Below are 15,096 nucleotides of genomic sequence, written 5' to 3'. Positions count from 1 at the left end.
TGGACTGGACGTGTATGTCCCTGTAGAGGTTGAAGCCTTTAGCCCCATGGGATGGTATTTGGAAGTAAGGCCTTTGAGATGAGATCATGAGGATGGGCCCCCACAATGGGATGAGCATCCATAGAAGAAAAGGAAGGAGACCCGAGGGCTGCCGGCCATGAGAGAACACAGGGAGAAAGCAGCTTTCTGCAAGCCAGAAGAGGACTCTCACTGGAACCGAATCAGCTCATGCCTCGATCTTGGACCTACCAGCCTTCAGAACTGTGAGAGATAAATGTCTGTTGTTCAAGCCACTCAGTCAATGGCACTTTGTTATATCACTTCAAGCTGAGACAGTATATACAGGGTGTTCCAAAGGTCAGCACACATACATACAGAAAATTGTAGCTCCATGTACCTTTATTACAAAGTTGTATGAAATAGTAACCAAATATTTCTGTTGATTAATATAAAAACAAAATATGACATGAAACATGAGCTTGCTAATTTTTCTGTGTATGGAGAATTTTGGGACACCCTGTATATCTGAGGGTATTTATAAATGCAACATCTGAAAACAACTTCTATTTCATACAGTCCTGGTAATAATGCATCTGGTTTTACCTGGTGGTTTGACTTTTCAATTTAAATCAGGAGTTCCTAACAATTTAAAGAGAAGAAGCTGATTTCATTGCCTTCAAATTTTGCCTAGACCAGGGAGATAAGGCAGAAATCAGAGAAGCCAACAGCTGCTTACACTAAGGCCCCTGAGCAGAGCTGTGGAGGAGGGTGGAGGAGCTTTGCCATCTGAATCTTGGCCAATCTGGAGCATGGATCTAAGCAAACTTTGGAATGCCTTCCGCAGACTGTGATCATGTATTTGCCTTGTATTTGGGATAAGCTAGACTTTTTGAGGATGAAGGGTCGTAAAGTAGGTATGGAGGTGCCCCTGACCACCCTGTGGACAATGTTGCACTTGTACCCATCAGTCCGGAAAAGCATTCCCCTGTATGGTCAGCCATGATAGGACCCAGCAGGATTTACCCTTCTGCTTCTTTATGGAAAAGCTAAAGACATAACTATGAGGCAAAAAGAGAAGAAAAACTAGGGGCAAGGGGATTCTGTGTCCTAAGAACTGACATTCATTCATTTATCAAGAACTTAATTTTATTATGTGCTGGACGCAGCAGTGGGCACTGATGTTATAGCAGTGAACATGACAGACGAGATCACTGTTCTCAGTAGAGACGCCAAAAACAAGATGATTTCAGAGCAGAAGTCCTCTGGAGGACATCAGAACAAGTGATGCCAGAGAGCGTGACTGAGAACTAATTGAGAGGTATCAGGAAAAGACTCTTGAAGAGGTATATTTGAGTTGGGACCTAAATGACAGGGGACCAGCTACACGATGACTGAGAGGAAAGACATTATAGGCAGAAGGGATGGCAAATACCAATAATCTCTAGAGCAGCAGTTCTCAACCTATGGGTTGTGACCCCTTTATAACAATGAAAATACATCCTGCATATCAGATATTTACATTACTATTCATAACAGTAGCAAAATTACAGTTACGAAGTAGCAACGAAAATAATTTGATGGTTGGGGGTCACCACAACATGAGGAACTGTGTTAAAGGGTCGCAGCATTAGGAAGGTTGAGAACCACTGCTCTAGAGACTTACCTTAATAATCTAGTCATGTAGATGGACAAACTCAAGTCTGGTAGTCTCTGATCCACTCCCCCTGAGTACTAATTCCAATTTGCATCCTCAAAGGGCTTAAATGATGATCTCAGTCCACCAGAAGAGTACCATTAGCCAAAAGGCTGCAAGTACTTGTTATTTTATATAGATTTGACAGCATAAAGGAGTGAAAGTTATAATGCATTAGAAGAACTTCACATCAGATTGCAAGCCTTAGGATCTGGGAGACGTCAGATGCAAACCAATGGAGGAGGGTTGGGGACATGTGATAACAAACTTTCCCTGACCCCCTCCCCGCTTGGTATGGGGCTGTATCTCATCTGAGTCTCATCTGTCTTACCTGTAGAATAAATTAGATAGTCAGATGCTCCCTGGGTTTTCTTCTTTGTTGATTATACAGTGAATCTATGCCTTAATTATATCCCATTTACTGTCACACTTTTCACAGCTTAACATGTAATAAACATTTACCCCTTCAAATACGACTTTATGGTAGTTTCTTTCGAAATCTGCCCAAGTATCTGATGTAGACGTACTGGGCCCTGGAACTCAAACGGCATGAAGTCATTCTTGCTGCTCTCCCTTGTTCTGACCCTTACGATTCTTAACAAAGCACATGCTCATTATGTTTCTCCTGCGTTATGTCTTTTCCTATCATTGGTGACATTACACTGGGTTGGCAGCTTCAACTGGAGACACTTTTGCTCATCAAGCCAAGAACAGAGATAGCCAAGAATTAGATCATTCTATCCCCAAATTGCCACAGACCTTCTCAGAGGCAGCTGAGCAAGGTAATTTGATCAAGGTTAAGCACGATCTACCCTTCATCTTTTAACATAAGTCTAAGTCCGTTTAGCTTTCTGTTTTAATCCCACATTAATGGCTCTTGCCATTGTTACAAATGTCCACCAGTCACCCAGCAGCCAACTCTCATTTATCCGCCTGTGGCTTATCCAAAGCTCCCACCTTTCTCCTCCTCCTACCTCCAGCGCCAAGTTCCAGGCCAGCTCCTTTAACTCGGTGCCAAATAAATACAAACTAAATCTAATATTAGCCTAACGAGAAAAGGCTATCTGCTGCCAAAGATTCACATAATGCATCCGAAAGCCAAGTGCAGGCAATTACTCACCGTTTCAGATGCTGGCATTACTTCTCCCTTATATAATACAGCAATCAAGATATGCTATGTTTCTCCTTGAGGGGTAAAGAATACATGCAGCATTTTAACCTCTTCTTTTGCCTAGTTGGCCAGATTCTCAGTCGAAAAGACTATCTTTTCTTTGCAAATAAATAGGTAATTTATACATTTCACATTAGGGGAATAAAAAACCCTGAATTTAGAGTCACTATGCTTTCTCGAGCTATTAACAAGAAACTAAGTTTTGGTGAGTCATTTGAATTCTCAGGTTTCTCAGCCATAAAATGGGAATATAGATTTTATAAGGGAGAGGTGTGGGTCAGGTGTGCAAACGTAGGAGACACTCAAAGAGCTCTGACTCTAGGAATTAGCATGATAGCAGGGAAAAAATAACCCAGATTTGAGAGGCAAAGAAAAAAAAAATACAGCTAAAAGTTTCCCTGTGAGCTCCTAGAGAATCAAGTCTAGAAGTGTTTCTAATTTCCCAATGTGTTATGGCCACTTGTGAGAACACATCCCAGAATTCCAAGATAGGAACTAGCCAGGGTGCTGCTGGTTGATGGGGTGATCTTATTCCATAGCCAGCGTTGCCATGGAAACTCAAATTCCAACCATCAGAGCATTTGGGAACATCACTTTCAAAACACACTCCAGGATTATTTTTACTTTTTTTTTTTTTATTACTAAAGCACATGTCTACCAGGCTCAAGGGCAAGGAGCAGAGAGAATGTCAACACAATTTCATTTTCCATCTTAGTCCTATATACCCAGAGGACGTCAATGGTTTCTCCCAGATTAGAGCTGTGCCATCTAGTAGAACTTTTAGCCATGACAGCCACATTCTACGTGCATGCTATCTAAAACAGTAGCCTCTAGACAAGTGTGACGATTGAGCCCTTGAAATGTGGCTGCCATGAGCAAATAAGTGTTTTATTTCATTATGTTCAATTTTAATAAATTTAAATAGCCTTATGTGATATCAAACAATGTAGGTAAAAATCAAATTGATGCTACTAATCCCAGTATTCAAATCCCATATAGCTGGCCCTAATCTACTGTTCTGGCCTCAATTTCCACAACAGAAACCTTGACTCTAAGAGACTGATGTCAAACACACCTGAACATTTCTGCTGCCATGGCTTGGCTCAAGATTCATAGAATTCACTGCTAAGGGAGCCCCTCCATTCATTCCTAGTTCTACACGTTGGAATTTCACCCACACTTCTCAGCACAAGTGGAGTTCTTGTGCTGGAGTTCCCACTCTTGGTCTTGTCTCAACTTCTCTGTGAGTAAAGAGTTAGTTAACCTCAGGGCTGGACCTGTCTGAGAAGGCCCTCAGTCTCTCTCAGTGCCGTGTCTTTGGAATATGCTACATGGAACTACACACACCTGTTCTACAGGATCTGTGACTTGGCCTTGGGCCTACATGACTAGAATGGTACAGAAGACCAGTGAGAAGAGGTGGCTCTGCCTTCCTTGGGTCACAGAGGCCCATCCTCACCTTGATTCTGATGACAGCTGTACATGCTCCCGTGTGGGAGATGAGTCACCTTGGATAACTTCTGGGCCTTCAATGAGATGAAAACATGCCTTGTACTCTTCTGCAAAACTAAATAAATACAGTTTTTGCTCCTGAACTTGTAACTACAGCAGTGGCGTGACATACCTAGTCTTTCTCTGGGCTCCTAGGCACTCACAGGCATTTAGGACTTATGTTGGTGAAAATCTTTTGCCGATCCACATTTCAAGTGGATTCATTAATTTTTCCCCTACTAGACTGAATGCTGCCTAATAACAGGACCCAAAAGTGATCTGGGTCCTCCGTTGGTCTCTGTTGTTCTATAAGTCCTAGAAGCAACTTTTGCCCAAGACAACCTCTTTCTGGAATGAAGGTCTGGAGTCTTTTGAGGAACTGGGACTAATGGTCCCAAAATATCACTAACATAGAGGAGTAAGAATTATTTTTCTCAGAATGGATGTGGAAAAACACACACTTTTTAATGATAAAAGCACAAAAATTTCAGGGCCAGCACATTCAATTAAGCACATGATACAATCAGGCTCTATAGTGGCTGAAAGATACTAGAAAATATTTAATATTTTTAAATTTACATGAGACCAAGCTCTAAATGAAGGAAAAGAAACCTGTAGATGTCAGAAACCCACAGCAGCGAGGAGATGCAGAGCCCACTGTGTCTGCCAGGGATCTGAACAGGTGGGATGCCAAGGGATTGGTTTCAAAGCCCAACACGGACAGACTCAAAGTGGCAGGCCCCAAAGGCACAACAAGGAGCTGGAACTAGGTTTCCCGTGTGAAGTCTGCAAATGGGAAAGTGCATCTGGGGGGACTTGATTTGCATAATTAGTCAGAAGTAAACAGGCAGAATGTCAAATTGAAACATTAAAGTAACACCTGGTCAGAGCTATGGACTCCCAGAATCTAGGTAGATAAACGCAAAAGCAGATAGACTTCACAACCCAAGGCACACGGGGGCAAAAAGGCCTCAGGGTAATTCACTCCTTAGGAAAATAAATTCAGCAGTAAGAATTAAAAGTCATGCGAAGCAGTTCAGCACCCTAGAAGGCATCCGACTACCCCAACAAACAGGAAGTCATGGTTGGGCTACCAGAGTTAATAGAGCAATCTAAAAAGGGCTTTAAAGCCAACTTTAAAAACATTCAAACAAGACAGAAGTGTGGAAAGTCAAAGTCTTCCCCATAATCTCAACTCCAGATATAAACTGCTGCTCAAACTGTGGAGTAAATTCTCCCAGACTCAGTGATGCCTTTACACAAAGACATTTTTACATAAATGGGAACATACCTTGCACACTGTGCCATACTTGGCCCTTCTCTCTTCCTTACCTTAAAATATTATCACATGTTGGGCAGCACCTGTGACTCAAAGGAGTAGGGTATTGGCCTCATACACCAGAGGTGGCGGGCTCAAACCTGGCCACAGCCAAAAAAGAAAAAAAAAAATTATATATATATATATGTATATATATATAAAATCATATGTTTTTCCCACATCCACACAAATAGGTCTCCTGCATCCTTACAAAGGAAGTATCCTGCCCCATTGCATTAATACACACTGCTTCTTTGGCTACTGTCCTACGAATGGACATCTGGGCTATTTCCAGTGTTCGCTCCTGCAGCCATCTTTGTACATCTGGACAGATTATTTCCTTTGGACAAAGACAATTTCCTAGAGAAGAAATTATTGGCCCACAAATTAAACACATTTAAAATTTTGATAACTATGATCAAATTGTCCTCCAGAAAAGCTGTACCAATTTATATTACCGAATGGCTTTAAATGCATGCATTTCTAGCAGAGGTTTATTTTGTTAAGGTGAATTTAGAGCAGATGAGGTTACCCAAGGTTTAATTATTTACCCCTAAAACCAAAAAGATGGCTCACAAGTCCCCTAGCCCTCTAAATAAATGCAACAGAAGGAAAAATGTAAATGTGTTTGTACATGAAAAAACAAGTTCAGGGTCTTTGTTGCTGGTGGCATCCATCATAATCACACTGCAGCACTCTGAGCCCCGTTCCCCCAGCGACGACCATGGTCACCTTGTCCTCTGTGGCAAAGTATACACATGCTTTGTCTCAGCTGTAATAAAGTATTGTCTGTTCATTTCTAAACATGATGGCAGTATAAAACACTCCAGATCTCCTTTTCCTCTCATTTATTTGGGAGGAAGTTTTCATTATCGATGATTTAAACAATCTCAAATGAATCTGAGTTTCAGTACGTGGTCTATTCCTGCAGAAAGGCTCAGGATAGACATCCGTATTCTCAGTGAAATATGTTTTCATTCATGACAAACTGATCCAAAGGCTGAAGTGCTACTGACAAAAATTCAGGATTTACTACAATGTCACATATCCAAGATAATTCAGAAATAATCAAATTATATCAGATTTGAATCAGATCATTTACCTTACCAATCTACTTGCAAAGAATTATAATCTAGAAATATTTGATTATAGTTGAAATGAAAATCAGAAATATGTTATTCTTTTCTCTCTATGGTAGCTTTTAATGTTTTAAGCACCCTTTTGAAAATATCCTACTCACATAAACTAAAGACCACCTTTAAGATGTTTGCCCTGGATTATTCGAGATATCTTAATAAGGTTCACTTAATTTCCAACTTTTCTCACAAACCAAACTTGAACAATCAACCAATTTCCCATGAGGTACGCTTTCTCTCAGCTAAAATATCTCGTGCAAAATACTTATGATATCTTCCTTGGTAATCCCCCCCTTTCTACTGCACACACGTGCACACACACACACTGTTAATGTCAACAGTTTTTAATTATTCACACTAAAGAGAAGCATGGTAATTATTCAAAATTGTAGATAAAGGAAAAACATTCACTTTTGATTTTGGAAACCATTACTTAAGAGAAAAGAGGTGGTTATGGTACTAAGTGACCTATTTCCTTAAAATTTTTCTTAAGTGCTTACATTTGTTCTCCAAGGCATGCCTATGTCCATTCACTCAACAAGCATTTGAAAGGAAAGTCTCTTGCAGAGAATATACAGAAGGGGAAAAATCAAATGCCATATGAAGATTAATTTCCAAGGGGAAAAGTAATATAAACATCTTCAACACTATGCCCATAACATCTTCACTGATTTCTGCCAAAAACCTATGTAAGCGCCAACTCCATTATAGACAGCCTTTCTAAGAGGCTGTCCTTACTAATGATTCACCTACTCCCAAGCCCACCTTTCAATGTATCTTTGCCAATGTTCTTGCGTTTCACGGTACCTACTTGTAGGTTAAAGGGTACAGAAAACTGAAGATGCTAAGACAGCACAATTTTATCTTCCACTAAGTAAGTAGAGTCCTCCTAACTGCATGTTTCCACCTCACAGGACTGTAATGTGGACACAATAAGCCAGAACATCAAGAGTCCTTCAAACAGGACCTGGAACGTACATACATACTTCACAAAATATCGGCTGTTATTCATAGTGCCCATACATAAGCCAAAGCCTTTCCCAGTATGGCAGCTGTGGGGCTTTTACAAAATGCTTCCACAAGCATGAAATCATCTGCTCTGCTCGACCTGATGGGGGAGGCAGTTTTTAAGATTCCCATTTTGTACTTGAAGAATCTGAGATTCAAAGTTGCATGACTTGCCCAACATCATAAAGGGATAAACCTGAACTTGGCAGATGACTCTTGTAGCTCAGAGCCTTACGCTAGGAGACTGGTCACAAATGTGTTCCAATTCTGAGCCAAAGGGACTGCGGTTAATCTTTCATCTATTGTAACTTGTCTTCAAGATACAGCATTTATTTAAGTGGCAATACATGGTAAGTAGTGAGAGCACTCTCAGTTCTTCTCCGTGGCTGGACCTCAGCACATCAAAGCTTTAGAATCTCTGCAATTACCTGGAATATTACCCACCTTAGGCGTCTCAGCTTCGGCCTGCAGTCGCTTGGGGGTTCCTTTAGGGTCAGGCACCTTCTGGAAATTTTTGTTTTTATTGGATGGAGATTCCACACCTTCACCTTCAATTTGTAGTTTAATACCTTCGGCTCGGGCAGGGTGATCAATACCCCGTGGATTCAAACCACAGTGGAGAGCTAGGGAAGAGGAACAAATAGAACTCAGAAAACAAATCATAGAAAGAAAGCGTCTGTGACAGAAAATATTTCATCAGACCAAAGTGGGAAAAAATAAGGCATCAGCACGGTGAGTGGTGGTGTGATAACTATGGAAAATAATGGGGAGGAGGGAGCTTGGTGTAATAGGAAACTCGGAGCCTGGAAATCAGAAAGACTTCAGTGCAAATCCAGAAACCATTAATTCTGAGTTGTTTGACTCTAAGCAAGTTAACTAATCCCCACATTACAGATGAGTATACCAAATCAGGCAATCTCATTACTGCCTCCTACACAGGCAGCAATTCCAACCCCTGCAGTTTAGCGTGTATTTCTCCCTGAATCTGAAAGTGCTCCCTCCTTCCCTCTTCTGAATCTTCTCTGTTCTGTACGCACCCACTCAAGTCTACTCTCTTGCATTCATTCAACAAATAGTTACTGAGCACTTACTATGTGCCATCCCTGGTCAGATTCTGGAAACATATCTTTACATGTGGCAGATGCTACCCTTCAGAGAATTCACTACATAATGGAAGAGGCACACAAAAGAACGAGTGATGTTAAAACTGAGTTATCACTTCTACATGGAAAGGTGGGAAAAACCAGTGGAGGGGGGCCCTGGAGAGGGTCAAGTCCAGTGGCTTCCAATTGTTTCTATCTTACTCTGTCTATGCCTTCCAACATAAACACCCCAACAAATGAAATCTAAAGTTCCCTTTTCTAGGGATATTTATTAATGCAACAGTTACTTACCAGCCCCTCTTATGTACTCATCAAATAAGTCGGAGTGAATGTTATGAGAACCACACGCTCCACCCAGATGGCGCCCGTAGACCATGATGTGTATGAGTGTGTACACGTGTGTACATGTGTGCACATGGCAGCTCTGTGTGTTCTGACTTTCCTGGTAGTGAATGATTTCACTTCTCTGTGATCCCACCATGTCACATTTACTCAAACTCCTATCTCTACCCCCCTTCCCTTTGATTGCAGGGGATTTAAGGCAAATACCCAACCACCCTCCTCCCCAGGCTCCCTCAGGACTCCACAGCATTAATAACCTCTTTTTGCCCCAAATCTTTGACTTTCTCCTTTCTTAGCATTTTTCCCCCTCTAGGCGGCTTCTGCAATTCTAAAATCCTACCTGCTACTCCATACCCCATTCAGGCCATCATTGCCTCTTTGCCAGGCTTCCGACTAATACTTTACTTGTCCCTGACGAGGGACAAAGGAAGCCTTCCCCAAAGAGGTGATGTAAGATGTTTTCTTTCCACTCTGTGCTCCGTCCTTGCCAGGTGCCAGCATTTGTGTGTTTCCAATCAATATGCCAGTGACTCTCAATTTTAACTGCAGCCTAGACAGACCTCTCTGATGAGTATCAGAAAGTAGTAAAATGCTTCTCAATATTTGAATTTCAATGCTAAACAGAGGCCTCAAATTTAAACATGTTAAAAATTAAAGTTTGTTTTCCTACCAATAAAAGTTTGCCTGCTTCAGTCTTTCCCAGTTACCCAGAAACTGAGGCAGCATCTTAGACATCACTTTCCCCACAATTTATCACATTCCTTCCATCTATCACCAAATATGGTTGCTCTACATCCAAAATACTGTGAAATCCATCCACTCTGGTGCATCTCCACTGCCACACTCTGGCCCAAACACAGCCAGAACAACCACTCAGCCAAATGCTCACCTCTCCTGACTACCCAAGTCCCATCTAAGTGTCTATGAGGTCAGATAATTAAGTTCTTGAACTCATCCTAGAAAAAATGCTACATACCTCACTGCTGAATATCACTACGGTCACCAGATAGTACTGTGGTGACCGTAGTGATACTGAGCAGTGAGGCATGAAGTTTGAGTACTTAATTGTCAGACCTCACACAAGGAGAGCTCTGATGGCCACTCCAGAAAGAGTTACAAGTTGCTTTGACGGGTGGACTACACGTTGGCATCAGGCTTTACCTCCCCAGGGGAGAAACTCAAAGGCGACTGTAGTGATATTCAGCAACAAGGCATATAACACTTTTTCTAGGATGAATTCACAAACTTAATTATCAGCCTCATATATGAGATTTTTGCTTAAGACCTTCTAATGGCTTTGTTTTACACTTAGATCATCCAAAATCTTTAGTATGGCCGAGGAGGCTCAGGACTATCTGTCCCATCATGCCTTTCCAACCTCGTCTCCGGCTGTGCTATCCCTTGTTCAGACACTCTGGCCACACACTTCCTTTTCTCTTCCTTGAGCACACTCTGTTCCTTCCTTCCTCCCGAACTTTGTGCATGTTTCTTTCCCTGAAATGTTCTTTCCCATTTTTCTCCTAACACTTTCTTTTTTTTTTTTTTTTTTTTTTGAGACGGAGCCTCAAGTTATCCCCCTGGGTAGAGTGCCGTGGCATCACACTCACAGCAACCTCCAACTCCTGGGCTCAAGCGAGTCTCCTGCCTCAGCCTCCCAAGTAGCTGGGACTACAGGCGCCCGCCACAACGCCTGGCCATCCTAACACTTTCTCATCCAACTTCCCGGTGTTGGCTTGAACACCCGTTCTTCAAATATCCTTTCCTTCCCCTTTCTGATCCCCGCCCTGCACCTACCTCATGTCAGATCATGTGCCTGAAGAGAAGGATCCAACACATATTAAGGATAAATACCTGCTTTGCAGATATAATAATATGAAAGACAAAGACCCGCCATATGCATGTGATCTTACGTGATCTTATTTCTGACATTTTATCTGGGCCTGGTGCATTTCTCTTCTAGTCTCTAAACTTCCTAAAACCAAGGACCAACCTAGGACATGGTGTACGGTAGGCACCTGACATGTAGTAGTTCATGTCTCTTCCCCCAGGCTTTGCTCTGGATCTCAAAGAGATAATGATCACAAAAGGTCATCCAGGTGTCTGCAGGTGGTCACAAAAGCCAAGGACTTGGGTACACATGATTTGAGGTTACAAAGGACAAATCCAGACTGAATTAAACAGTAAGGAAAATTATTTGCTTTCACAACAGAAAATGCTGTTATGGGACAGGTTCAGAGTTAGTGGATTTCACAGCTCGGTAGTGTCATTAAGTACCCTGATTTTTTCCATGTCTCTATTCTGCTTTCCATAATATCACCTTGATCCTAAACTTGTGTCCCTTTGTAGCACCTAGATAAGTAAACTTCTGGTTCTCCTCTTGCAGCCAAAAGAGCTTGGTGTTCCATGACTTCTTTCTCCCAAACTTCCTCCCAACTTTCCTTTCTCTTTGATTAGGAGTGCAGTTTTGTTTAGGACACAGGGTTTTGCTCTGTAGCCCAGAGCACAATCATAGGTCACTTGAACTCCTGGACTCAAGTGATCCTCTTGCCTTAGGCTCCCAAGTAACTAGGTTACACACCACCACACATGGCTTTTTTTTTTTTTTTTGAAGTTTTTTTGTGGAGGCAGGGTCTCACAATGTTGCCCAGGCTGGTCAGGCACTCCTAGTCTTAAGGGCTCTTCTCTTCTCAGTCTCTTGTGAGTTTGGGGAGTATTGTGCCCAGCCACGTGCCCATTATTGCGTAAATCAAAACTGTGGCAGTAGAGATAGGATTACCCTTAAACCAACTGACCTTCATCTAAAGTCAATACCCCCAACTTCACCATTGCTCCTCAAGAGCACTGGGGCAGAAAGGGTGCTGGGAAACCAAGCACATGCTCACTTTAGACAGTGAGGGAAGGACAGCTCAGTAGCCAAAACCTGAGGACACAAGGCTGATTACCGTTCATATCGCTCAGCTTCTCCATGGCAGAAGAGTAGCCTGATTACAATTAGTATTCAATTTAACTTACCAAAAGTGTGATTATTCCAAAAAGTGTGCTTGTGTAGAAAGACAGGGGATTGGCATGGGATGGATTCATTAATGAGAAAAAGAAAAACAAGTAGTCTTCATCTTTCTCTCCAGCATTATTCCCTGCTGTTTCAGGACTTGGAATTCATGGCCTAGGAATATCACTGAACAGCTGTAGCTGCCAATACATTGTATTCTCTTTCCCCAATCCCCTCCTCACCAAATCTCCTACCTCCTCCACTTCTGCTCAACCTAGGGAGACATTCTATTCCACCCCAGGCCTATCTTCCTCCCCTTGGGAAGTTGACCCCTATTCCTTCTGTGTCATCCCAGATCCCTTCTGCAGAAAGATTTCCAGAATCTCTAGGTACCATAGCAAGAGACCCTGGCTCTGCTCACTCACACACACAGGCATCTGGCACTTCTTTGTCCACAAGGGATTGAGGATGATGACCTAATGGACCTGTATGCCGCAACCCACTTCATCGTATTGAGGATGATGGTATTGAGGACAAGGGATTGAGGATGATGACCTAATGGAGCTGTCTGCCTCAACCCACTTCATTGTATTGAGGATGATGGTATTGAGGACAAGGGATTGAGGATGATGACCTAATGGACCTGTCTGCCTCAACCCACCCTACCATAAGCTTCTGGAGGGCAGGTACTCCATGATCTCCACTCCCAAGTTCAGACACCAGCATATGAAACACTTATTCAGCTGCAAAACGAACCAGCAATTTCCTCTTTTTACATGAGCATACCTTAAATCAGAAACAAACTTTCTAGGCTAGCAACTACTTGGCTTTCAAAATGTGAAATATCTATAAACAGGAGGCATCATAGATTGACTTTCCATGCACGTAGCCTTATTCTTCACACAAATATTTTAATGCTCCGTAGCTGTTCCCTCCTCAACTGCAAAGCCAATAGTTGATTTAGGTTTTTGTGGTTGGGCTTATTTATTTAAAACCATTTCTGACAGACTTTGCTTTGTTTTCCCTGAAATTTCATGTCCCTAATATTTACAAATCAAGCCACTTTCGGTGGCCTCGCAAGCTGTGACCTCCATCTCTTTGCTCATGATGTAAAAGGTGCCCCTGTTTGCTGTCTCTTTTCTATCCCCATCACTCTCCTGTCTTGTTTTCAATGAAGTTATTTACTCACTCTAATGGGCTCAGCAGCTCATGGGTCAGCTTCAAAACCCTCTTCTCATTTCCCTGATCTTTCCAACCACTCCTGTGCTTGATTTCTAGTCATTGAATCAACACTCCAGGTAGCCTGTGGTCTTTACTGAAGTGTTGCCACTGCCATTTTTATTTAATTTGAATGTCACTAATATTGAATTCTTTGGAATGAAGAGTTAAAAACCAAAATGGATTTCACAAACATTGCTCTTAAAAATGTAACAGGCATTTTTCTTTGCAAATGCACAGTTTTAGCATTGTTCTGGGATGCTCTTTCTGAAGGCACCATCTTTTTTTGTTTTTCATATGCAAAACACATTTTCCACAAGCTGAAAAAAACCAATATATTACGGAAAACTTTATGATGGATTCTCAAAAAAACTAAACACAGAATTAACATTTGATCCAACAATTCAAATTCTAGGTATAGACACACACAAAAGAATTGAAAGCCAGGACTCATATTTGAATATAGATGTACATAGCATTATTCATAAGAGTCAACCATCAAATGCCTGTGGATGGATGAATGGATAAAAAAAATGTGATGCATACAATGAAATATTTTTCAGCCTTTAAAAGGAAAGAAATTCTGATACATGCTACAACAGGAATGAACCTTAAAGCCGTTATACTGAGTAAAATAAGCCAGACATAAAATGACAAATATTATATGATTCTACTGATATGAGGTAGTTAGAGCAGTCAAGTCCATAAAGGCAGAAAATAGAACAGTGGTTATCCAGGGCTTAGGGAGAGAAAACGAGGAGTTACTGGTGAGTTATGGGTACAGGGTCAACAGTGTGAACATGATACCACTGAACTGCACACTTAAAAAGGGTTAAAATGATAAATTATAGATTTTTTTTTACCACAATAAAAATAAAATTGAAAAAACAATGGCCTCCCACTCCCTGTCATTTTAACTCCCCACTGCCTCCATAAATAGAAAGAGGAGTTCCAAAGATATTTTTAGATAAAGATCTGAAAGTTTTCCTCCATTTTACTTGGTGGTTTAAAAAGTTTAAGAATTTCTTTATCAATAATCTCATTAGAATTTTTAGCTAGACCATGTTTTTTCCTTTTTCTTGTTTCTAATGAGATAATAGTGATAGTTCAACGGTATCCACTCATGTTAGGGTTTTCCTGTAAGGGAAATGTTCTCCAAGACAGGTCCCAGCCTGACTGGCAAAAGCAGGGCTTGGATTGCTGGTGGATGGAAGGGAGCCCGGGCTCTCCCGGGCCCCACCCTGTGGGAGGCCATTCTGATGTGAGTCAGGTTACAGTAACAGAGTACCAGGAACAGGCCTCATCATACCTCCTCACCACCACCCAAGAGCAGCTGAGCAATGCACTGGTGCCACTGCATTCATCCCAAAGAACCAGTAAGTTCTACTCAGCAGAAAGTCACCTGGCTGTCCAGTCCTGCAAATCCCACCCACACCACACTCTTCTGAAACATGTGATGGAGCCTTGTTTGAGTTGCATGTTCCTCTATTCTGAGCTTTGCAAACACTTCCAATGGCCCCTTAGGGTGAACTGGCTCCTACAATGTACCTTGACTGCCATGATGTAGAAATAGCTAGCAGCTCCCTTAAGTGTTTTGTGCTTCCTTGCTTTGACAGAACTCAGCTTT

The 15,096-nt window shown here is 41.8% G+C and overlaps 1 protein-coding gene across 1 annotated transcript in view; it reads right to left on the bottom strand.

Annotated features, from left to right (window-relative positions):
• SAMD12 (sterile alpha motif domain containing 12) overlaps nt 1-9,296 on the bottom strand; it is a 345,610-nt gene extending 336,314 nt beyond the window's left edge. The window contains exons 1-2 of the mRNA XM_003782543.2: nt 9,212-9,296; nt 8,262-8,440 (exon numbers count right to left, since the gene is read on the bottom strand). Of these exons, the coding sequence (XP_003782591.1) occupies nt 8,262-8,440; nt 9,212-9,296 (264 nt within the window). The remainder of the gene's footprint in view (nt 1-8,261; nt 8,441-9,211) is intronic.
• Between the last annotated feature and the right edge of the window lie 5,800 nt (nt 9,297-15,096).

Source organism: Otolemur garnettii, unplaced genomic scaffold, assembly GCF_000181295.1.
Source record: "Otolemur garnettii isolate 467f Iridium unplaced genomic scaffold, OtoGar3 scaffold00004, whole genome shotgun sequence".
NCBI lineage: Eukaryota > Metazoa > Chordata > Mammalia > Primates > Galagidae > Otolemur > Otolemur garnettii.
This window is presented reverse-complemented; position numbering and strand designations above follow the sequence as displayed.